Source organism: Clupea harengus, chromosome 16 (assembly GCF_900700415.2).
Source record: "Clupea harengus chromosome 16, Ch_v2.0.2, whole genome shotgun sequence".
NCBI lineage: Eukaryota > Metazoa > Chordata > Actinopteri > Clupeiformes > Clupeidae > Clupea > Clupea harengus.
Window position 1 is genome coordinate 19,259,823 of NC_045167.1, and position 26,621 is coordinate 19,286,443.

The following is a 26,621-nucleotide window of genomic DNA, read 5'->3' on the forward strand; positions in this document are numbered from 1 at the left end:
TGTTGTCAATATCAATTTTGAGAATAATGAAAAATGTATGTTTTCATAGAAGCCCAACTCTGTAAACATTACAGTTGCTCTGTCCCTTAGTCCTTACATGTGTATATTTCACCCTCAGGGAGCACCAATGTTACCCACCTTCCATGGAAATCCACTCATATTTATAACATTTTGTGATGGCCATAATGACTGAACATGTACATTACACTACCGAACCACAAATACACATCTGGTAAGAAAAAATGAATTCAGTAAACTGTCCATTAGTTTGATAATAAACTTTATTTTCAAGTTATGTTGATGGTGTCTGGACCATAGAAAACAAGCACATATCATTATAAACATATGCATTTCAACCAAGTTCAACAAGAACTGAAAAACAATTGGGTATTTGTGGATTGGCTTCCGCCAGCCGGTCTTAATATGCAATAGTTTCTGAAGCAGAAAAAAAAAAAAAAAAAACTACAGTAATAGCCAGTTGATCTGATAAAACATTCGGCTTCATCCTGTAATGCATTTAAGTCTTCGGAGTGGAGTCCAAATCACAAAGGTATATCTTAGGAGGGACTTGCTACCACAGGTGTTCCTGAGGGGGAACAATTCTTGGACAGAAAAAAAAAAAAAAAAAAAAAGAAGAGAGAGACGACACCCAGGTCGATTGACAAAAGAAGGGAAGGGGGAAACCTGGAGATAATATTATATCATTCAATGACCTGACCAGTCTCTATGAACCTTTTTTCTTCTTTTCTTATTAAGAGTGCATTTGTGCGATTTGACCATCAGGAAGCTTAATGCTACCGTCCAGCCAACAGTCAGTGCATGACCAGAGGAGTAATCCAGAACAACCACATACGCCACCGGATACAGTGAAGTCACGTAGAGCTTCTGCATTCTCTACGAGTCAGAAAAGTCTTTTTTTTTTCTTTTTCTTAAAAAAAGAAAAGACAAACAAAAAAACACCTGGGTCGATGATAAACAAGTGAAACTCACTCATGAGAGTAAAGTCAACAAGGTTTATTAGTGATATTGTTCAAATTTCATCACTGTGTGTTTTTTTTTTTTGTTGTTGTTGTTTTTTTGTTTTTTTTTGCTTTTATATTTGTTTTCCACAGAAACGGAACAAGGGACAGACTCACAGAATGGAGAGCTTGTTTTCTCAGAAAATGTTTAGCACAAGTGCACGGACCTGCGTTCCGTCTGTTTTGTCTTTTTGTCTGTTGTGTTTTGTTTCTTTTTTCCCCCCATCAAGTTACTTTCACCTCATTCCTGAATTGAATTCATCATGTTTTAATGGCCTGCTTGAAGGCACTGCCACACACAAGGGAAAGAAGCTACTGTCCAACACACTCACGAGACAGTCCATTCTAAGGTCTAGTAAGGGTGAGAATTAGGAAAGCGATATTATAGTGACTGTGGTGGGGGGAGGGGGGGGTGGGGCGGTGGTGGGCTATAGATAGAGCTCGTAGTAATCGTCCAGCTCCTCGTGAAACAAGTCCCACTCGTCCTCCGAGTCTGTGACATCGTCGTCCGTCCCGGCCGCCAGGAGCATCAGCAGCATCTCGCTCAGCTCGAAGGTCACCATCTCCTCGTCTTCGTTGTCGAAGGAGTCGCTGCTCTCCCGCTCATCGAGGAGGTCCCAGAGCGGTGTCCGCCGCGAGTTCTGGAGGACAGACAGCGAGGCAGGGAGGACATGGGAAGAACAAGGAAAACGGATAAACAGACAGACCACCACCATACAGAAGAAACGAAAAACAGCAAAACGATGCACAGGAATCTAAACAGGCGTCTATCTAAAAAGTACCTGCCCGTCTGTCTGCTCACAAGAGGCTAACACTCCCTCAAACTGGAGCTATCATTTATGGTCAAAAACAACTATCATATAACCATGCTGCTCTGAGAAAACAAATACAAAACATAAAAAAATTCCACATGCAGAGTAACCCTGAAGTCAATGACCTAAAGACTAAGACATAATTGTATCAATTTTTTTTTTTTTTAAATTCACATTTCTCGTTAGAACCGACAGAACTGTGGTTCTTACCCGGTTCCTCCCGTTGGAGCCGGTCTGGCGTCGCTGCTGAGGCTGGGCCTCCTCCAAGCGCCCGTCGGGAAACGCGTGCTTGTAGAAGCAGTTGGCCCCGAACGGGCACGTGCCGCGGCCTTCGTCAAAGTACCGACACGGCTTGCACCTGGTGGCCGAGGAGAGGGAGAGAGAAAAGGTCTCGAGTCACCTCAGGGCGACAGACGGTAGACACGCACAGGCTTTAGAACTCGAAGAAATAGCCAAGTCTTTGGGAGCGATTCTATAGTAAGTGTGAAACATTACATTACACCACACAAACACACACACACACACACACACACACACACACACACACACACACACACACACACACACACACACACACACACACACACACACACACACACACACACACACACACACACACACACACACACACACGAGGCCACTGGTGATGATGACTTGATAAGTCGTGGACTTCATGACTAGAGGCTTGATAAACCTCCTTTGGTCAGTTGCAGGTTGCAATAAGACATGACAGACAGACAGACAGACAGACTAGTAAAGGCAGTTAGAAGGCCATATGAATGAGTGTTCATCTGTACCCCATGCCATCCTTGTACTTCTGAATGAGCTTCTGCTTCTCCTCTTTGTCTTCCACCCAGTACTCGCTAGGGATGACAAAGTTGGATGTGATTCGACATTCTGGGCAGGACCTGTGATGGGAAGTTGAGGGGGAGAGAGGTAAAGAGAGGTACAGAGAGAGGTAGAGAGAGAGAGAGAGAGAGAGAGAGAGAGAGAGAGAGAGGTAGAGAGAGGTAGAGAGAAAGAGAGAGAGGTAAAGATCAATTCACACATAGCCTTTTTTAAGTTTGAGAAAACCCTAACAATACCATCCTAAATATGTCTCTTGAATCAGCCATGTATGTACTAAGGGGGAAAAAACCCCAAAATACAACTTTTTCAGTAAAAAGCTGCAGACACAATTTGTCATCACTTTCCAGTAACAGTCCACCTAGCCTGACAGAGTGCGGCTAGGAAAAAGGTATCAGTATGTTTGCGTATGTGACTACACTGTGACTCATTCAATGAAGAGCTACCAACATGAAGTGTTGGCCTCTTGTCAGTTTTGTCTACTTCAGCCCCCACAACTAATTTCCTGTGTGGGTCAGCCTCAGAACAGAGGTGGTGCCATGCAACAAAAAAAAAAAAAAAAAAAAGGAACAAAAGTTACTGTGGCATTGCAGATGAAACCTCTAAGATATGTACATATTCATGCATATTCATGCATATTTAGTCTCCCTCCAAGACAGTCAGAGGCTTTTTATAGAATGGCAAATGACTCCTTTATTTGAATACTACCCTTCACATACACAACTGTTGCCCTGAAGATGAAAGCACATGACGCCTAGGACACACGCATATTCATGTTTCCTCCTCAATCTGCCTTCTGGATTGTCAAGGACAGATAAAAAAAAAAAGAAATGCAAAAGGGTCATTTGTTTGAATTATACACGGCTGTACAAAATACTATGGATGTTGGTACACAGGGCGAGACAGGAATGGGTGGTTTAATCTATTACTGATTAAATAACGTTAAATACGGGGGGGGGGGGGGGGGGGGGGTCGATAATATGTTTAATAATACACGAGACGGAATGTTAAGGTCGATGTGGAGGAGCACGGGGGCCCCCTCACCAAGGCCAGATCGCTCTACCGCACATGTCACACGTGTATCTGTACACCGAAAGAGCATAGAATAAGAGAATTAATAGAATATAAACTAAAGCGGTCATTTTGAATATTCCAGCAACAGTTAACATGACTTGGTCAAGCACTTGCTGCATGGCGGTAACAAAACAAATACTGTTTTAGCTAATTTAGTTAAAAGGCATAAAGGCACAAGGTTTTCTTTTATTTGTTTTTCCACTACTCTCTCATAAAACGCGCATATACAGGCCTAAACAAAAACAACCGCCCACACAATGCTCACGGCCTTAAAGTGTGCAGTATTCAGTGTAGAACATGAAGTGTAACGCAGTGTTCTCACCACCCTCTTCTTATGCACAGCACAAGCAAACAAATAAAACAAATAAAACACACAATCAACAACCACCCACTTTCCTCAACTCTCCAGGGTAAGTCTGATGCAAATTCTATCATCGGAAAAAAACAAAAACAAAGAGTGTCTGTGTTCCTACGGCCTTCTGAGCGGTATGAAGCCATGTCCTACCTAATAAAATGTCTGCCAATGTTTTTGTGTGCGTTTGTTAGTTTTTGTTTGTTTTAAAAACGACATTGTTTACATCTGACTGTTTTTGTATCGATAAATGGAAAAAGGTAAGGTCAGGCACATTTCTATAAATAACACACAGCATATGAACATACATGCTTTGTGGATCACTCTTGCTCATTAGCACATCCTAGTGGTGAAATCTATTGGATACATTTAACCAAGAACATTTAACACACTCACAAACACCTTGTGTCAATGTAACATAGAAATTCAAACACATACCCAGACATGTTCTCATTCATGCAAATACACCTGGAGACACACACACACAAACACAGACAGACACAGACACAGACACAGACACAGACACAGACACAGACACACACAGACACAGACAGACACAATGCTCTTACTTGATGATCTTGCTCTCAAACTGCTTGGCGCTCCTCCACTTGCGGATGCACTTGAGGCAGTAGCAGTGGCTGCAGTTGGACAGGATGCCGAAGCGCCGCTCGCTGGGGTTGGTCTTCTCGAACACCACCTCCATGCACACGCCGCACATCATGTCCTTACTGCGCTGGATGGCGAACGACAGCTCCATGTCCTTCTCGTGAGCCTCGATGCAGGCCTGGCAGGGGGACAGAGGACGGGAAACAGCGAGGTTTAGAGACAGATACCCTAAAAACTCACATTTCGAAAGAGGTAGAGTGCATGGATGTGGGTTGGGCATCGTTTAGCTGTGGTCCGTACCAGTTGTCCCTGTGTTGATAGAAAAGTCCCCAAAGACAATTTTAACGTTTTCAGTTCCAGATCATATATTCATTTCAAATAACAATAAACCTACATGTTAGGTGAAAATTCACTCTAGTTACCTCAGGACTCCGGAGTTGCATATAAGTATATTTATTAAACAACAACTGTATACCCTTCGCTATGTTTGCCAGAGGACCGGAGCTAGCTCTCCTGGAATATACCTTCCCGTATACCCCTAGCGCCATCACAGTGTGTGTACACACAAAGAAAGGAGACCTTCGCTATGTTTGCCAGAGGACCGGAGCTAGCTCTCCTAATTCGTCTCGCTCCAGGAGACCTGACTATACCTTCTCGTATACCCCTAGCCCTATCAGTTAGTGTACACACAGCTCGCAGTCCAATCCCCCCCCAGTCCTGTTCGATTCCTTCACCTTTGCCTCTCTTCACTTGCAGGCCCAGGCTGCCTTCCAATTCAAGGCAAAGGTCTTAAGAAAAAAAGTCCCATACTCCCATCAGGTTGTTGGAATCCCGGACGAAGCCCCCAATTATGATAGGTGAAAATTCACACTCAAGTTCTCTCAGGACTCCGGAGTTGTAGATCGGGCTCACTCACGGCACAAGGATGAAAGTGAAGCAATTTCACTAACATCGCACAGGGTTTATATATATATATCCCAACTGCTGAGATACAAGGATGTCAGTTTTCTCAGGGTTGAACAAGCACAGTTCGACCCTTCTTATCACCTTTGAGCTCACCCAAACATAGACAAGAGGTTCCTTCACTTACGCATGAAGATCTTACACATATGCAGACTAAGTGGCACCAGTACCTAATAATCAAAGTTACACACATACACACACAGGAACACAGAAAAGCCATGTTCCTGCTTACATAAGCACATGATTCATACAAGGTAATTATTAATACAAGGCACTTTATTAATAAATTTATATATTCTTAAGGCATTAACAGTATTTCAAAATTATCTCTGTCACTACATACTTATGTTCTAACCCCAGTCTAACAAAATAATCCATATTTAAAAAAAAGTCACCAGTGGCTATTTGACCAGATGCTTTTAACATTGCTGTTTCTGTTTGCTTTACTGCCAGTGTTGCATAGTACACATCTGAATTATTTATTATGCTGCTAAAATGGTTCTGCTGCATACAGTGGTGATCTTAACCTAGCAAACATTAGGACACAAACTGTAGCCTATTGAGTCCTGTTACTCATAGCTCAAAAAGGGAGAGGTGTTATTTTGCCGAGTGTAGCCTGGTCACTTTATACTAATATGCAGGCAATGCATAAATGTTGCCTAAAAAGTGTGAAAGGTTTGATTTGTTTTTTCTACAACGTCAGGGTGACTCTTTCTGTCAGGGTGATGCTCCTTCTAGGCATCTGCTGACTTTCTGAGCAGCACCAGGGACACAGACCCTCAGTGCCTATTCAAACACTCTCATTTTACATCCACACAACACAGAGTGAAATAGGCCAAAACACACAAGAGAATAAAATTGTGGCCAAGACGCAAAATGTCGAATAGTCTTGCCTGTGAAACACGAGTGACACGCTGTCAGTAATCATCGACTACTACTAGGGCTTTTCTAAATCTGAAAATGCTAAAATAGTACTATGACTAGGACCTCAATCCCAAAATACATCCATGCTGGTTAGAATACAGATACAGAAGTGGGTAGGCTGTTAAAATGCCCTCACTTGACAGAGATCCAAACCTGAACTCCTGCAGCCCACAGCTTAAGCTATTAAGCCAATTTCCAGAGTTGCCAATTTCCTGAGAAAAACCGAGTACCTAATTCAGACACATTGCATATCTCCTGCATTCAAGGTCAAGTACATATTTAATCATCTCTCCCTCTCTCCCTCTACCCCCCCCCTCTCTCTCCCTCCCTTCCTCTCAGTTAAGTTCCTAGTTACATATATACTTTCTTACTTTAAAAGGACCTGGTTAAATAGTTACTCCATGGAAAACAAACAGAGGCATGGGGTGAGACTGGGTGAACACGCAGGGTGTGGTGCTACAGGACTTTTTGTTTGTTTTGGTTTCATGTTCCTAAGCTGTCCTCCGCTTATAGGCCGAAGTGTGGTGCCAAGGTTACCCTGTGCGATGGTGAGAATTAACACTACCAGTGCTGCGGGCAATTTTGGCATTGGCACGGAACCCAAGTATTGACTCTTATGATCAGCCTGCTGGTCATCAGCTGTCCTCCTTAATTAGGGAATTAATTAGGAGTGAAATAAATGGGCTCTTCAGTTTACAGCGTGCACATGTTTTGTAACAGACAAAATACTGTGATGAGCACAACTAAAGTTGTTTTCACACACGCTATTTAGATCTAGACACTGAAGTCATTTTAAAGAGCAGCGTAACCAAATTAATAAGCAAATTTCAGCACAAGTATGGGGTGATTAGACAGAACTGCTTAACTGCCAGTTCAACAATGGGCTCTTTAACCGTAGCCGCCCAATCAGAGGAGGCCTTGTTGGTGGGTGTGGGCGCTAGCCACTCACCTTGATGTGCAGTGAACGTTGAGCATTATCGGAGGGGTGGAGCACCTGCAGCCCGCACATGTCGCACACGTCGCCATGGAGATAGGCGCAGTTGAGGCCATAACGGCACTCGCCCATGGCGGCGTACGGACAGAGAGTCTTCTTCAGCGCGGCGTCGGCCTGCTCCTTCTCATACTCCTCTTCAATGATGATAGGATCTGAGCCCTCCGGAACAGCAGGGTCCGCTGCAGGGGGGGGGGGGGGGAAACACGTCACGAAATGGGTTAAGAGTTTTTGAAACTTCGGTTTATGTCATTTTATCCTCTGTTTTTGGGTTCTTCAGTCAGCTCATCGACAAGATACGGTAATCACGTCAAGTTAACCGATAGGTTATCAATATCACTGATGTAATGTATGAGCTTTGTTGTTATATAAATCTACAACGTAGTTGTACACAAGTTTTATACTGACATTTTTTTTGCACAGGGAACAAAAAAAAAACATTTGGTCACAAAAACATCATGGTCAATGAACAATGAATGCCTTTATGGCAGGAACCATAGAAAGGAACCAGGAAGCGTGGAAAAACGAAATTGAAATATAACTTGCTGAAAGAAAGTAGCTAGGCTGCAAATAAATCACCACGTTTTGCATCCATGTTTTTGTACGCTGATCTTAAAACCAAACAACTGTAGCAGCAGTAGGCTAACTGTCAAATGAAATCAGGTGCACAGGCTCTTATTTGTGGAAGCTGGTTGCGCTGGTGATATATTAGTCTGGAGCAGTGGCGGCTCCTGAAAAAATTCTCAGGGGGGGCAATTTTTTTTTATAATGATTAAGGCGACCCATTCAGTAAGTACATTAAGTTAGCTGATTAACTCATACAGCAATACCTTTTTGTCCACTATTGGCAGCACACAACAGTAATATGTCCCCTCTTGCTACATAGCTAGAGTAGCAAGTTACAGGTGGAAAGCTATGGAAGAAAGTTGCATCCAGGAGCCTTCATAAGCAAACATGATGTGGCTCCACATTAAATTATCCCACTTTTTCATTATCCACGTGTCTCAAATGTTGTATGATGTAACATAGCTTAACAGGACACATGATATGTCCAGTAACATCATAAAGAAGGGGTAACATAAGTCAAAGACAACAATATTTATTGACTGATCTTGAAAGTATTGGCTTACAAAAGCAAAATAAGTCATCACATAAAAAATTATTCAGTGTTAGTGCAAGAAGCGAACTGTGAAACACACTGTAAAACCTATGAAAAGTGACAGTGGGTATATGAAATACAGACCGCATTAGCCACGCGATTTTCTTTCGTTCCAATTCTTAGATGTAGGATTTCCCTCCCTTTGTAGAAACCTGTTGAATGGATACATTTGGTCTAGGAAGTCCTAATTGTTTTGTTGTCAATTTATCTTCATTAGTACGCCGACTAAAAAGGAGTTTCTGTCAAAGAGCGAATCGAGTTATTGCACTGGACAGGGCAGCCATCTTGACAGAATATGCCTCCGTCGAAGCTGTATGACGTTCGTATAGGCTTTTACGTCCACTACTTATGACAAGACCAGGAGGGGCGAGCCCTCCCGGAAGCCATAGAGAATGCATTGAGAGCTCTGTTTTGTGAAAAAAATGGATTTAACATGGGAGTCAATGGGAGAGGTCTGGGGCGATTTTCATTTCGCCCCAAATCGCCCCAGAAGGGGTGGGGCCATTTGAAGCACGACTTTAGGCTGACTGAACGACTGTTACCTGATTCGACAATGACATACAGAGGCAGATCAGACGGTCTAGTGGTAGAATCCGACAGAAAAAAAATTATTACATTTAAATTTACGTGTCATTTACGCGACTTACAATGATATTGCGTTTATACATAAGGAGTTTTTCTTTTTTCTTTTTTTTTTTTCCTTTTCCCCTAGGCAGTGCGTCGCCCCAATCGCCCTTATGGACGAGCCGCCCCTGGTCTGGAGCAATGACCTGCAATGGTGGATAAATTCCTTTAACTAAGAGCCATCAGAGATCTGCATTCTGACACATGTTGTGTGAAAAGGGGACTCCCAACCATTTCTCCCACTCTTCTGAGAGTGGTGTGTGTCTGTGTGAGCGTCTGTGCGAGCATCTGCATGTGTGTGTGTGTGTGTGTGTGTGTGTGTGTGTGTGTGTGTGCGCATTTGCATGTGTCTGTGTGTGTGTTGTTGGCACCAGTCCAACATTTGTCCGAGGAATGCCTCCGCTAATGTGTCCCCTGCTGGAGAGGTCAGTGTGAGGGCAGAGAATAGCCCATTAAGTCATAAAAACACACCAAAGGACTCAATGGTGACCCACTCTCTCCGAGACCCAAACACGCCGATCTCTTCTGTTTGTGAAACAGACGAGGCATGTGGAAGTTAATGGCCATGTGTTGACAAAGGAGAATAACCACCACCCCCCCCCCCCCCGTGACATGTTTCCTCAACAAGTTCATAAAAATCTTCTGGCTGACTGGACAAGTGCATGGACAGAGGGGGACAGAGATTTAGGGACAGAGAGAGAGGTTTGTTGGGTGGATATGGTGGCATTAAGCCGTTACCTAAATCTGCTTTTTCAAAGATACCAAAGTGTGACGGTGCAGTATTCTGTTTTTATTTAAAGTCTCTTTGAAGATGCACATTATTTCCAAATGTGCATCCCGACAATAACGTTCGTCACAGGTTTCTTATCTCACAGACCAATTCTGTGTCGCATAAAAGCTGCCATAATGCATGATAAATGAGGACCAACAAAAAGGTAAAAGGACACAGACTGGATAACACGTCTGAAGATTTATGGCCCTCCCCGTGCAAACTGCACGCTAAGTAAGGCAATGGGGAAAAACGCAAAAGAACTTCTTTCAAACAAACAAAACAAATAAATAAATAAATATCTACATACTGAAGAGGTTAGGATTTATATACAACACCACTCAAGGTTTGGAAGGTGATTTCACAGTTGCAGACACAACTTTTTTTTAATGTTTTTAAATGTTCCTCAGAGCGTGTGAGTGATCACGTGGAGACTTGAACAACATGTCAGTCTCACTGGATTTCACCACAGCCAGCTCCCGTGAATCACGTGATATCACCAGGGCGAGCAAAGACTGCAGACTATTGTTCCCTGGTCGAAATCAAAGGATATGGTATTGGAGTATTTGTATGTCAAAAGCCTAACACAACTTCCCAAACAATTAAATGAAATATGTGGTGAGATGTACGTTTTTTTAATGACACATTCCTAGTCAATGCGTGTCATGTGAAGCAAGCCCCGATTGCCAATGCTGCAGCTGCACATTTAACTTCTTTCTCTCTGTAAACACTGGCGCGGAGGTCGTCGTCTGGCTGGCGCGGTGATATAAATAGATACGCGTCTCACACGTCTCAAAGAGGAGGAAAGGAGCCTACAGTCTGAACTGGAAGTGGCCTGATCATGTAAGTACCAGACGCTTTCAAGACGAGGTTAAATCAATTCATTCATAAATTTAGCAGCAGGGCAGGATCGAACAGGATGATCACAGAACATCCTGGACTGAGATTTGGTCATCTATCTATCTATCTATCCTGTTCAACACTTTCTGTGGTCGTGGCTAAGCACGCAGAACCCTCAGCCCTGACCAACTTCCCCCACACACAGACACACCAAAAAAAACACACACACACACGGACCCTCACCTCTCCCACAGTAGGGCTGGCCCGGCACAAACTCGGCGGCGTTGACCCAGTCCTCTGCACCAGAGACGTTCATCTTGTCCTGGTCGTCAGCGGGGCCACTGGGCCCACTGGGTGAAGCCTCTGGGCCGCTGGTGCTGGCCTGCGAAGGGGCAGAGGAGGCAGAGGAGGGCGGCAGCGGGGACGTCTTGGGGCCCGTCAGGTCGTCTTGCTTGGTTGGTTTGGTGTGTTCAAACCTGAGGGAGGTGCAAGTGAGCTGGGTTTAGGTCGTAGGCTTACTCCATCTGCCCCTCAAGGAGTACATTTCATTTACAAGTCCTATAGCTTAACAGGAAAGTCTAGAGCAAGGGTAGGGGTAAGGTATCCATGCCTTTGTTTTTTTGATTGTCCCTGGATATTGATCCTATGAGCTTGGTATAAATCATGCAATCACGTGTAATCGTATAGTCCACTGGATTACATTACTAGATAGACCAACCTGTGTGACTCACCCTCGTGATGTTACAGTGAAGTTTGGACATTTATGTGAAGAACATGGACTTATTAAATGTCAATTTCCCACAACAAGCCCAGTTTAAGCGTTAATGTCATGTCAAATGTCATGGCGGCGTATCTAAGAAACACAATCACGATGATACTGACTTTTTACTTCCAAACAACACCTCCTTGCCCCATATCGTAGACATAACAGTGGCCATTTCCCAAGTCAGGCAAAAACATGTTACAACAGCATTTGAATCGCATTCATATATCAACCATGCCTTTCGAGGAGTCTTGACGCCAGACATTGGCCGTGGCCATTCTAGTGCCCAGACCAGACGCTTGCCTCCTTGCATGCGATACGTGAGTCTGAAAAAGGCAAAGTCCTTGACTTCTCAGTGGCACTATCGAGACGTAACGGAAGATCAACAAAAAGGCGCTGACAAGCCGCGACGCCATCCGTTCACACGCATAAAAGATAAGGCTGCCCCCCACTGCCCTCGCACCAGCCTCCAAACGGCGGCACAGACACTCCCTGTGAACTTCCGTTCCCTGATGCGGGCAGACCACATTACTTTCAAGATGGATCCGGAAGCTTCCTTGACCTTCTTTCTCCACCAATCAAAGGCAATGAGTGGTAGTTTTAATATAAAAGGCATCAAATGACTTTGGCATGCTGAAAACATTAGACTGCCTCTCTTGCCCAGTTTTTGTATTGGACATACAGGCCAATCCGTAGTGTTACTGATCTTCCGTTGCAGTATAAATGCATAGGATGACTTATCCTAAGACAAGGAGTGTGTAGCTGCCATGACCACACACACACACACACACTGCATGGAGCATCCTCTCTCTGCATGATCCAGCACTAAGATCCTTCTTCATTCTACTTTCACTACCACGGCTTTCTCCTCAGCCTGAACTCAATGCTCATTCAAGAAACTCGCCTGTACTCTTTAAAGTGGCTTTGCTCTGCTGTGTAGGAACAGAAGAGTGCATAAATAAATGACAGAGAAGCAGGCACACACGAAGCTGCCACAGAATGGCGGCATGAACCGAATGAACCCAGCAGCAAGGGCAATGGAGAGGGGGGTACAGCGAGAAAGAGAGAGAGAGAGAGAGAGAGAGAGAGAGAGAGAGAGCGAGCGAGCAACACAGAGGGTTACGTAATTGCTATGCAGACTGCACTGTCTACCCCCCAGGTCTGCAGGAAGGGAAAGAGAGGGAGCAAGTCAACATGAGAGAGAGAAAGAAAGAAAGAAATAGAGAGCAAGCGAAAGAGAGAGGGGGAGAGAACAGGCAGAGCAAGCTGGACACAATGGCAAAGGCTGCTGAATCCATCCATAATAAACCCCCACTCCACCTCCCTCTGCTGCTGCTGCTGCCGCCGCCGCCGCCTCCTCCTCCTCCTCCTCCTCCTCCTCCTCCTCCTCCTCCTCCTCCTCCACACAGCAACCCATTCAATGAGCTCCTCCCCTCTGCATGGAAACAACAATAAGGACAGCCTCCATACAGAGACGGAGGACCCAATCATCCTTGCGCAACTATGGATGTTTGGACAACAAAACCCCCATGTGCACCCCCCACTATCAAAACATGCAATCCCCCATGGACCAGCCCTGGGAAGTGAGGTAGAGAGAGCGCGCAAGAGAGAGAGAGGGGCTCACCATGGGCACATATGCTGTCGAGGGAGTGAGCCCTCACACACACAAAAGACATTCTCGCACAGCAGGGCCCTCAGAGCGGCACCCGTAACTATGGGGATGCTCTTGAACCCAGACACACTCTCGGGGGGCAAACATTGTCTGGCCTGTCTAGCCGCAAGGCTAATTTTGATAATGCTCCAGACTCAGACTTAACCAAAGTACATCCACCCCCCCACCCCACCATCACCACCACATCACCTAAAATATTCCCACATCTTGCCTGGGATGCTCATCTGAAGGCATGTCAGATGGACTGCATGCTGTTGATTTGTTTGCAGCTGATAAGCGCACCCTTAATCCCTAATGACGCCGCCCCCCCACCACACACACTACAGCTGGAGTCTCGCTCCCAAGTCCCCCCCTCCTCCTCCTCATGGAGAGGCAGAAGCTCCAGGAGTGGATCTGCTTTCATGCTACACATCACACCAGGGGGGTAATTCCAACAACGCACGTTAACTCAGAGTGAACCTACAAAACCTACAAAAACAGCCCTATAGCTTTGTTTTGCGAGGAGAATGAAGCCATAGGGCTCTTATATCAGGAGGTTTACCACTGACTGAGTTAAATCACCCAGGTTTGTCACTAAACCACAAACTTGAAATACCCCCAAGATGGCTGTTCAACTCAACACCTCATTATCAGAGCAGACCAAGGCTACGTGTATACGAATATAATAATAATAACAACAACAACCACCACCAACGTATGGACAAAAAAACAAACACACAAAGGCACTAAACAGGTGACAAACTCAAAACATGTCCTTCAAGCGTTTCCTTACATGTGCAGACAACTGTTATCGATGGCGTCAACAACATGTTGATATTACACACCGCGCTACTCAAATGACACTACCATCAGAGTAGCATACCACAACAATTCTCAGAAGTCACTTCAGCCTGTATGTAGTCTAGTTTGTGGCAAGCACCTGTGCTAATCATACTCCTTGAGGACGTGTATTGAGTTGTCACACAGGCAAACAGACACAAATGAGAGCAGACACTATGCCTTCATCCTGACACAACAATGGAAGTAGTAGCTAGGAGTTCTGAACAGAACATGACATCAGCAGCCAGAGAAATGGCTTACCTGCAACGGTCCCCAAAAGCACAGTTTCCTTTCTGAAAGAACTTGCAAATCATGGCTGGCTTGCTGGTGGTGAGGTCATGAGAGTATCGACAGTTGTTCCCTTCTTTGCAAAGACCATGCATGAAATACCTACAAATAAAAGGAATTTGAACGCTTTGAGTTGCGCACTGCATTATCAATAATGTAGCCATGTTAACTGTTTTCACCATTTCACATGAAAATAACCTCTGTCCATGTCCCACACCTGAAAAAAGTCAGCGGGTTACCTATGGACGATGGCAATCACCCTTCTCAAAACAATTTATTTCAATGGTCTTCTTTTTGGTCGTTAAACTTAAAATCGACGGGGCCTGGGGTTGTCTTTGAAAAGAAAGACGACTAACAGAGAAGAGCTGATAGCAATTAAAACCTTGTTCACAAGCCAACCCATATGCTGTGACTTGGACAATTGTTAACACAATCCTCTCTCCAGTGAAAAAATTCCTCCGCAATCTTTGTACGTCAAGTCTACTTCGACGGTCGTTAGAAACGACGCAGACCTTGACGATAAACATTATTAGCTTATGATACTGAACCACGGCCATGAATGTTAATTCACACTTTAACTACATGGCAGTTGGCTGTTTCCCAAACTGTGATGTTATTCTGTTACTCAATTTCAGTGTTTGTTTTGACAGCCAGTTTCACGTTCAAGCAAGTTTCGAGCTTGTGGTGTCCATTGTTGTGCCACCTTGGGTAACGTTAGTGCCACAACTGTGTGTTTACTTTGAAGCGTAGGGGGAATATATACTAACGTTGCTCAAACGACCGAGTGTGCTAGTGATAGCTAGCTTGAGGCTGGTGGCTGGATCAAAACAAATACCACATTTCGAACCAGCACAAAGACAGCGTTTACCTTGCCTATCAAGCGGTTAAAACGACAACAGTGAGGCCTAACACCAACACCTACGTCGAATTCTCACATGAACAACATCGTATAAATTCTGCCTCACCTGCAGGTTACGTTTTTAGTCCAGCTTCCCGATATTGCTGGGGCCGCTGTCGATGCTGCCGCTGCCTCCGCCATTGCTGTTTATGTTGAAGGCGAGCGCCCGGGTTTCGCCTGTTTCCGGAAAACCGATGCTCAGTCGGCCGCGAGCTTCTCCAGAGGCCACCGCCAGGGGGCACGAGCGCCGGGTCTATCACGTCAGAATCGTATCAAATCATGAGATCATGAATTTGGCATAGTGACAAAAAGTGCAGTTGTGACATCAGTCCGCTCTCCTTAACTCCCACCTATCACTCGTGGAACATCCCCGTGCTTTTGAGGGTATTTTGCTGGCTCCTTAACTCATTATGGAACATCAAGCAGTGAACTTACAAAGGACGTATGTAAGTAGGTAATGTTGCCTATAGCCTATAATATAATCAAGACATGGAACAGTTTTCTATTATGTATTTTGGACTTAAATGCACAATGTACGAAAAATCTCAAATGTAAGAGAAAAGTGGATCATCCATGTTTTCGACAGATTGTCCCAGTCATTTCACTCATAGGCACAACGCTTTGTGAATAGGAGTGGCAGAGATAGTGCAGTCCAGAACATTATGTGTGATTTTTTTATTTATGTTTTTTTTTTTTTTCAGGAAGTTATCTAAAAACAGTCAACCCACAGTCCCACAGCTTCCTGTCCTCTTTGTGTAACAATGCACTTCACGATATTGTTTTAATGGTACTTGTCATGGCTTATCCCTCATGAAAAAACAAAGCACATGCCACATCACAAGGTTAATTCAGTGGCTAGAACAAACATGTGTTATAATAATAACACTATGCAATAACTAAGACATCTTATATTGCTATCTTGTGGTTGTAATGTTCGGCATCTAGAAATTGTCTCTCATTTGGCTCAGCAGTAATATTTTTTATGATTATAAAGATGATCACAAGGAGTTGCATGTTGGTAGAATAAAAATAAAAATCCGTGTGCAGCTATTTTTTACTCACTCTCGAGTGTCGTCAAACTGAGCAGCATTTCCTCGATTGAGAACACGGAGTTGCTAGGATACCTAAAGGAAAGACTGCCATCTGTCTAGACAGGAATGTGGAGTCGTCTCCATACTGGCCTGGTGGCTGTGCTCTATTCTGTGGAGTTGTATCACAGACACCATTTGTTAAGCTGTGGGGTTACTTTGGCACCCAGAGTCCCTCCATCTTGACAACTAAATATAGTATTATTATATTTCACAATCTGGCATGTCAATGAACTATACAGTATAATCCACATATTAAAACGAAGTTGACACAAATGGTTGTGGAGCAAATCATAGCAGGTCTGCCGTCAACCATTTTAGTTGACAGCAAAGCACAAGAAAAATACTAGCCAGAAAGAGTTCAGACACCTTATTTGTGTAGATGTACTTCCATGTCACAACAATGAAACATACAACGCATTTGGATACTCCACACTCTTCATGATTCATGGTCATATTAAAGACGCAGTGACGGGTTTAAAAAAAATCTAAATCTAGAGGACTAATTCACATTCCATCTACAAACACCAACATCAGCACAGCTGGCACTGATAAAAACTAGTTTGTTTGCTAACTGATACATTTCAACAGTGTATTTGATGGAAAAGTGTTTCGGTGTAAGAGCTGTTCTCACATTGTTGCGGGATTTTGTGCCAGGACCACAAAGCTATGGAGTGACTAGCCTGTCAACAGGTGTGCTTATCTCCCCATATCTCCCCATCACATTATTGTGCGTACCAAACATTTTTAATTGAAAATATATATATTTTTCTTTAAAGCTGAAACAAAAAAACCTTCAAAGGTGAAAAACCTAATGCTTTGTTCCGCTCTTGCTGTGCACCGCACAATGTCATTGCTGTTCATGGTTGCTTGGTTTCGGATCAGAGGGAGACAGGTAAACACAGTGGGCTTCATTGTTCATTCTTTCATCACTCTCACTCTCAGTGAAATACTCTCTGGATTTCTTCCTGGTTACAAGGCCCTTGTGTTGACCACCCTGTTTCCCCCCTTTGGTAATACACACACAACAGAAAGGTCTCACACCTTACATCGGGACCTGCCACTCTGGAAAAACTAGACCAAAACAACACATGTAATGTATTTGAAAATGCATTGAGAAGCAAGGGAGTGGGTTTTGCAGGATTGCTCTCCAAGGTGATTAAACCACTGGGATAACTCACCCGCTTTGAAGAGGTCTAGAGCTGTGGACAGATGGATGCAGGTGTTTCGCAAGCTGGAAGAGTTCCCTCCTCTCTTTTGCTGATCCTGTTCATTTTTCATCTAAATAGCAACACAGCTGTCACAATCATGATGGTCTAATTGTTCATACATTATTCATCATAAATTATTTTGCCATTTAGTTTCCTTTTTACTCAGCCTTAAGTTTGAAATAGCATTCAAAGGGATCCCATGATCTTTGTGAATGTTATGTATCCAGCATGATTTATATTGACATAAGTTATTGACCAGACAATACCTTTTTTCATTCAAGTATGCTCATTTTCAGATACAAATGCGCTTATGCATTTTTAAATTTCATTATGGGGAAAAAAATGGTTTGTTCAAAATCAAGAAAATCAAGACTCGCTTCAAGCATCTTGCAAGCATCTTTTTGCTTCAAAGACGATAGCCGATAGCCAATAGCCAATAGCGATAGGTGATGCGGTATAACAGCAGAATGGACATTGAATTATACCACATGGAGACCATACCATTTTTGGACACATTTCCTTATAGTAATGAGGCATAAGAAAGCAGCTCCTTGATAAACAGCACAGAACACAAGGCGAAAGATATTGCCAGTGACAACACCTTGTACACACAAAGACACACACACACACACACACACACACACACACACACACACACACACACACACACACACACACACACACACACATACACACACACTTGTGGTGGCCCACAGAGAACACACATTTCTCTTCATTGAGCTGAATTCTGTTACATTTTAATCTGGTATTTGCACAGAATTGAATGCATATTTATTTTGAAAAAAAATCTGTTAGAAACAATTAATTCAATTACGCTTGAGACCCTATACTATTTCTCATTGCGTGCCTGAGAGGACATGTGACCTGTCAGTCTCTCCATTACTTTTATCTAGTGTTCAGTATTCAGTATGGAGATTAAACAGCAAAGTCTCATGCTTGGATACCAAATATAAATCACTGTCCTAGGAGACGAGAAGCATCCGAAAACAGGTGGTCGGCAGGTCTTTGTTATGTGATGGAAAATTCCAGAATCTTCTGTGTACTCGAAGATTATTGAGGGAAAAGATCAATGTCCCCTGTAGCTAAGTGCTGTGTTTGAAAGCATCACTCTTCAAATTATTTGGCCATTATTGTGGTACACATTGTTTAATTTGAAGGAGGGACTTCATTCTCTTGATACTTTCCTTTCGGATCCTTTATTCAATTATGAGACCTGATAAAACATGATTACTGCAACCATCCCCTCTCTATTTGTTTTAGTGATATATTCCATGAGGAGGTTATAGACTTTGTGTTGGAAACGTATATAAATACAGTGATGATCTTGATCATGATCATTACTTACTAAGGGTCTGTCCATGCCGATCTCTTGCCTGGCAGTGAAGGATCCTAGTGATGAAACCCTTGTGTGTACTCTTATTGCTTTTAGCCCAGTTTATCTGCTGCACTCAGGTCAGTCTGGTTGGCAAAAAGGGAAACAGAGGATTTCGGATTAGCTGGACGGGTGAAAAAAGCTCCCTAACACAGAAGGGTCGGCATATGTACTCCAGAGCTCTTCGTGCTGGGCACACCATCAATGGCTTACATCAGAGCAACAAGGCTTTTGATCACCTCAGCCATGGCCAATTTGGGAGTTTTGGGATGAGAGAACAAGTTCAAGATGGTCAGCACAGTGGTCAGTTCAACGCTGATACGGTGGGCAAAATACGTTATTATTCATTTAAATGTTTTTATTGATCTTCCATTTTGGTTATCCATGAATCATAGCTGTAATAATAATAATAATAATAATAATAATAAACTTATTTGTATAGCACCTATCATTCAAAACAATGCAGCTCAAAGTGCTTAACAGCAAAGAAATTACATGCACATAGAAATGACTGTGTTCATTTTATTTATTTTTATGCACTCTATCCTAGTTTTTATGTTTTATGTTTTATATTTATTTGATGTATATTTTTATGTGGATCACTGTGCATGTAATTTATCCATTATTCTATAGAAAACTACATAATTACAGCAACAAAAAAAAGCCATACGTTTCTACAACTTTCTTATACTTACTACTATTGACTAAAATGCTAAGTAGAACTACTTGATGATAACAAATGTTATGCTGGTTGTTCTGCTCGCTTGTTCACATTATGGCTTAAGAGCTCATTTCTACTCATATGGTCTGCATTAGCATGCCTGCAGTGGCATCCGGTCGCGTCACTGCGTTGCTGCGGAGGATTGCTCTGGCTGTCTGGGGCTCTACACATGCAGCCTCCCCCAGAAGAAGTGCCGTTTGAAGGGCCTCTCCCGCACCCCAGGTAGAGCCACCACCTCAGTAAAGTGACGCATGCACCCGGGTACACAGTATTACATTCCTGTTTGCTAACGATGAGAAAAATGCAAGTCTGCTGCATGCTGTCATGCATGGGGAATGCACCATAAACGGGCATTCTTTTTTGCAGACATTCGTAGTATGGGGCAAATATCTATGGATGGTGATAGATCTTTTCACAGATTGGTAATCAATGTTTTCATTTTTCCCTTATAGGCAGATTTTACCAAACCCTAACAGTTGCCTGACTCTGTCTCCAGGTTATAGAAGCATTGGAAGTTTCATGTTGAGTATTACAGAATATGACATAAATGTAGTTAAAAAAATATTACTTCTAAGGGCACTATGTTTCCTCTTTTTAGGAGAAGCCAGCCTCTTACAAAAATAATATGACAATTTCCTAACAGTTCCAAACACTGTTTAATGTGTATTTGTCAGATGTGTTGTCTTAGAATGATGAACTGTTATAACCTGTTGCTGTCTGAAATTCTTTTCTGCGCCATGGGTGGAAATAAAATGTTTATCATGGCAGTGGGTCTCTGGAGTCTATTTTGTGCTTGTGAATGTCATAATAAGTACTGTGCTGAAGCTGTGCTATTTAAAGTAAACTACTGAACTACTGTGTCTATTTTATAATTTTTTTATGACCGCACTACACTTTAGAGAGTGCTGGGTAGACACTAAAGTTAGCAAAATACTGTTGTGTTTGGATCCATTGCAAAAGTACTGTTCATTTTACTTTACTTTACTAGTTCAAGATTATGTTATAAACCATAAATGTTTGTCCAAGCTGGTCTTTTCTCTGATTTTACAGAAATCCACTTAAAGCTTATTTCGAACAAATTAACCTCTGTGTGAACATGTCTATAAGCCAACTGCCATAATCAAAAGCCGTGCCTGATGTTGTACTGTCATGTAACAGTTCCCCACTCTACGTGCATGCTAGCAGAGTTGTGATGGGATGGGGGTGGAGTTATGGTGTGTTAGAGAGTGTACTCTGGAGCAGATACAGTACAGGAGGAAAACCTTATTCCTGTTAACCATCAATTCAATTCATTTCAATTTTATTTATATAGTGCCCTAAACAATAAAATTGTCTCATCATCATCCAACTTCTAATTTCTTGAATGATTCAGTAGTAAATCGACAATTAAACAAGTGAAACAAGTGACTGCACAAGTGAACAAACAAACAAAACCTCTCGTGGATATATGGGATGGGAGAAAAACAGGAAGACACAACCAAGCCCATGCAAAGCCCATCAAATGAACTTTAAAATCTATTATGAGAGTACAAGGAACAAGGATGACTTGGATAGCACTTGCGTAACATGTCTTTTTCTTGTGTTTGTCAGCTATAGAGTGTGATTGACATGAGTAAAAGACAAGTGAACAAACAAAATTAAATATGTCAAGAGCATGCAGGGTGTTTCAGTTTTCTAAATATAATTATAGTTTTGGGATTATTCTTATTGTTGTTGTTATCATAATGGATGGTTTTACTTTTATTACCATTTTATTGCATGATGGTTACTTCCTAATTTTCTAAATATATCTGTTTTAATCTAACGTTGTGTAAGTCTTCAGACAAGATGTAATGAGCCTTGATTGCCTCTTGATTATTACAATAAGATGGCTCTCAACTCTGAAATTATGTATTATATGAACCTATACTTAATTTTCCTACCAAAATATGTATTTTTTAAATACAGTGCAACTTAAAAAGGGGATGGATTTTCTGTGATAAATGTAAATTAAATGCTAAATAATTAAATAATAAAAAGCAAAAGAGTTAATAAGTCTTCTCCAATGAAAAATATAAACAAACTCTGGTTGATTTTGGTTGATAAAAAAGCCTTTCTTAAGCGTGAGGGCATCCAGCTACAAGAATATGAACATGTATCTTTGGCTCAGTTGAGGTATCTGAAAGAAATGACTGAACGTCTCGTTGGTTCCTGATGATTGCGATGTGGTTGTTGATTCAAAACTTTCAAAACTTCGCAATATTACAAAAACCTGGATAAATTGCACATTCTTGATCAAACTGCTAAAGAATGTTTGAGACTCCCCAATCAAACATGTTACTTTTCCTTTTGCTCCATTGTTGGTTACAGTGAGGATACTCCTGCCAGATTTCAGTTCCTGTTGACACACTTCTGTTGATCAGGATGTTGGTGAATTGCATCTTATGCAGGTCAGAATTTTTGGGCAAAGAAACACTTGAACCACAGTCAACAGTATGTTCAGTTTAGGGTATGCAATGATTTATTTATGTATTTTGTATAAAAGATTTTGGTGTAACACTGTGCATCTTCGAGGGTGAATATGTCATATTTTCAAATGTATTTATTTTTCAATTTGAACAAAAGACTAAATACGATATTCTACACATGCTCTTAATTCTTCTCAACAGATGTTGGAAAAAAAAAACCTAATATTCATTTGATTGTATCATTCCACATGCCCATGGTCCAGTGTCTCGTGCCAAGTTAATTATTTATTTCTGCCCTTCTCCACTGGCATGCCTGTTTTGCCCCACATTCCTATTGCTGGGATGCATTAACACCAGCTCTGGCTGCCTGAGAGCCTCTCACTGGGCAAGCGTGTCCCCTGAACAGTCCAAGTTGTTTATCCGAGGGCCAGAACTTTAATGCCAGACTTGTGTTCAGGGGATTCCTACAGATTCAAATGAATGTTTACAGAGCACCTGCGTGGATTATAGCAATAATACCAGAGACTTTCCTATGAGGGTACTATTTCTTGGGAAAAACATTTCAGAATAATGTTCTAAGAAATGGTGTTTCATAACATGTGATTTTTGAGGATATCATATGTACCAACATAGAATGAGGAACTCATACTGTCTGCCAGAATGGGGAAACTAATAAAGCTTTGGACCGCTATAAAATATTGCACTGAGTCATGATGCATGGAGAACCATTCTGTGTTTACTTTGATGAAATAGTTTGTTTACAGTTGTGACAAAGTGTTCCATCATAACGCTTCTTTTAAATAATTCATGCCGAAATCATTCCAAAGTTGACATATTGAGTCTCAATAGGTTGTCATGTGCAGACACTGAAAAAATACCACAACACTTGCTGTTTGTGCTCTTGATGCCCAGCCACAGCAATGCTTTTGGGAAATGCAACTCTTGGGAAATGCAACTTTTATGTCCTCTGTTATCTAATCTCAATTTCAGGATTCCTTTGTTAACACACACAGGAACAAAAACCTTTTCTAAAAAAGGAGAAGTAAAATACTGCAAGTAAGGGGAAGTTTTCAATAAATGTCCTAACCACTAACTTGTCTTTCTTTTTTTTCTATACCAAACAGGTACTTAAAGAGCGTGAGACAAAACAGAGACATTTTCATTATCTCAGGTGATGTCTAAGTAAAGTACCTGCTGTGGAGGCAAAAACATGAGCAGAGAGGCACACACGTAAGTAATATGCCACAGATATGTTTTATTATATTTGCTAATTTACAGCCCAGTTTTTGAACTGATGCACATACAGTGGGGACATACTGTATCTATATTCTGTACAAATTTTTAGAGACAGAATGACATCATGAATGACAACATCAAAGGCTTACAATGGTTTGTCATATCTTTGATCTCATTAATAATTGTGATTTCAACGGATCCTTTTTTCAGAATGTACCTTACATTTTGGGTTATTGCTGTACTGTCCATTGGGATTTTACTCCACGGGACTATGGCTTTCAACACTGCAGAGAAAGGATTCCAAATGTGTATGACGTTGAAAGAAAACACAAAAGACTTACGCCACCACAATCTCACTGCAATTCCACCAAACCTTCCAGCACAAACTGAATATTTGGACATTTCTTATAACAACATTGCAAGAATTGAAGATGGACAACTAATTCATCTTACCCACCTTTGTTTCTTGAAAGCAACCAACTGTAATCTTAGGTTTATTTCTCCTGAGGCCTTTGCCAACAACAAGGAAATCAAGGTGCTGAATGTATCCAATAATCTTTTGAAAATCATCCCTAAAATGAACCTCAACACCTTAAGGGTCATTGACCTTTCCGGCAACGAATACTACAGCTATGCTCTTCCAGATAGTTTTTCCAATTTTACACATCTTCAGATCCTTGCTCTTGGAAGTAAAAATACTATTTCACTGAAACTGAAAGACTTCACTCCTTTGAAAGACATACATTTAGAGCAGCTTATTCTAGGTGAGGGCATCCAGGTGCAAGAATATGAACCTGGATCTTTAGCTCAGTTGAGGTATCTGAAAAGAATTACTCTAAATGTGTCTTTTTGCCAGAGTTTTGTCATTTTTGACCAAATTCTTGTGGATCTTAACCAAACACAAACACAGGAGCTGAGTTTAGTAAAGTTTGTTCCTGATGATTGTCACGTGTTGGTTGATCCTTTCACAGCTTTAAAGAACTTTGATGGTCTAAGGAAAATAACTATAACACAAACCTGGATAAATAGCACAGTCATGGTCAAATTACTACAAAATGTTTGGCATTCTCCAATTGAAGATTTAACTTTTATCAATATTGTTTACAATGAAGACACTCCTGATGGAATGCAATTTCCAAACCAGAATACCACAACAAAAGTCAAATCAATTACATTTGATGGCATCAAGCATTATCAATACCAATACCCCAAATTTAACATTAGTATGGAACATTTCACACACTTGTCGTATCTGAAGTTCTCAGGTACAGGAATGAACATTCTCCCCTGTAATTTGATCTCTGCCATACCGTCATTACAGACATTGGATCTGTCGGACAACCTACTGAAAGAGGCTGGTTTTTGGTGGCCCCTCTGCAAACCAACAGAGATTTTCCCATCCCTCAGACACCTCTCTTTGAGTAATAACCGCTTCATCGATCTGGCTCACATCTCTAAGCAATCCAGTCAGATCAAACTCCTGGAATCTCTGGACTTGAGCTTCAACTCCATCCGCCTGACCGGCCCATGCTCCTGGTCCCCTCACCTAACAGAGCTGAGTCTCAGCCACAACAACCTCGGCAATGGTGTCTTCAAATACCTCTCAACTAACTTCAAAAGACTTGATCTCTCAAAAACTGGAATTACCACCATAAGCCAAGAGGTACTGTCACAATTTCCCAGTCTGACACATCTTATTTTGAGTTCCAACAGCATTCAAGTCATCCCATTGAACCTCAGAGCACCAGTGCTGCAGGCCCTGTTCATTGACCAGAATGCAATTGCATACATTAGCGAGGGTGTGTTGGACGGCTTGCCCAAACTGGAGACACTAGTTGCAGGGAAAAACCCATTCAGCTGTACCTGTGATTCTTACTGGTTTGTGACAGCCATGAACAAGTCCCTCTTGTCAGACTGGCCCATGGACTACAGTTGCAGTACACCTCCATCCTATGCTGATACATCGCTGGTAAATTTTAAGCCTGGAAATCTGTCCTGCAAACCATGGCTTCAGGCAGCTGTGTCTTTTTCGGTTTTAACCGTCATCATTGTCGTTTTTGCCATTGTATTTCATGTCTGTGATGGTGTTTGGTACACCAAGATGCTGTGGGTTTGGATCAGAGTCAAACGGAGAGCTCGTAAAGGGGAAGACAGGCTGTTGAAGTGTTCTTTCAACTATCATGCTTTCATCTCCTACAGCCAACATGACTCAACCTGGGTGGATACCCAGCTGGTGCCAACACTGGAGGGGACAGGTCTGTCACTTTGCATTCATGAACGTGACTTCGTACCGGGGCAGTGGATTGTGGACAACATCATCAACTGCGTGGAGGCCAGCTATAAGACCATATTCGTGCTCTCTCAGAACTTTGTTCAGAGTGAGTGGTGCAACTATGAGCTCTTCTTTGCCCAGCACAGGGCCATCAGTGTGGACCAAGACTCTGTGGTGTTTATTCTGCTAGAGCCTATCCCACCTGACTCTCTGCCCAGCACGTTCTTGAAGCTGAGGACCCTTCTCAGGCAGCAGACATACCTGGAGTGGCCTAAGGACGAATGCAAAAAACATATATTCTGGAGTAGTCTCAGATCCATGTTACAAATTGGGGACAAGGGAATTGCATTGAGGAATGTAGCAACAAATATTATGGATACATGCTCCTTGTTAGCGAACCAAGGTTAAAGTCTATGTACAATACAATGTAATATGCACAAAAGCAAAATGTACATATAAATGTAACTGCTTTGACATGACTTGCTTACATATAAACACATTATGTATATATATTTTGATGTTCACAAGTATCAACGTAATTGCACACACAACATGTAGCATACTTAAAAGGCATTGAGAAGATCATTTTAAAAGTTTCAGGCTATTTGGAATAATCATCCTTTAAATGCACCTTTATTATCATACATTTTAAGTTTAACAGCCTTTTGCGTCAAACATCCTGAGGATCGTCACGGAAATGAAAATGTCTTCATCTACTGTTATATTTAAGAAGTGAAACAGTTTTTGTAAACAAATTTCTCTCATCTGAAATTCTAATCTGTATTGATCTGTGCTTCCATGGTTTTTGGGAGTGAATTTATCCTTTTAGGAAAT

General features: G+C 42.1%; 2 protein-coding genes across 3 annotated transcripts; one reads left to right on the plus strand and one right to left on the minus strand.

Annotated features, from left to right (window-relative positions):
• Nucleotides 1–263: 263 nt before the first annotated feature.
• Nucleotides 264–15,622, minus strand: mkrn1 (makorin, ring finger protein, 1). 2 transcript variants are annotated; one of them, XM_012841377.3, is made up of 8 exons: nt 15,487–15,622; nt 14,495–14,623; nt 11,223–11,455; nt 7,546–7,769; nt 4,673–4,887; nt 2,629–2,739; nt 2,042–2,189; nt 264–1,660 (listed from the first exon to the last, which is right to left on the minus strand). In XM_012841377.3, exons 1-8 carry the CDS (start codon nt 15,558–15,560, stop codon nt 1,448–1,450), a joined length of 1,347 nt encoding a protein of 448 aa, XP_012696831.1. In that variant the 5' UTR covers nt 15,561–15,622; the 3' UTR covers nt 264–1,447. The 2 variants fall into 2 exon arrangements, with proteins under 2 accessions (XP_012696831.1, XP_031438368.1); XM_031582508.2 differs by lacking the exon at nt 14,495–14,623 and having other exon boundaries at nt 15,487–15,619.
• A 7,822-nt stretch (nt 15,623–23,444) lies between these two features.
• On the plus strand, nt 23,445–26,465 carry LOC105912379 (toll-like receptor 1). The gene is made up of 2 exons (XM_012841334.2): nt 23,445–23,509; nt 23,726–26,465. The coding sequence occupies exons 1-2, from the start codon at nt 23,490–23,492 to the stop codon at nt 26,193–26,195; spliced, it is 2,490 nt and encodes an 829-aa protein (XP_012696788.2). The 5' UTR covers nt 23,445–23,489; the 3' UTR covers nt 26,196–26,465.
• Nucleotides 26,466–26,621: the final 156 nt, after the last annotated feature.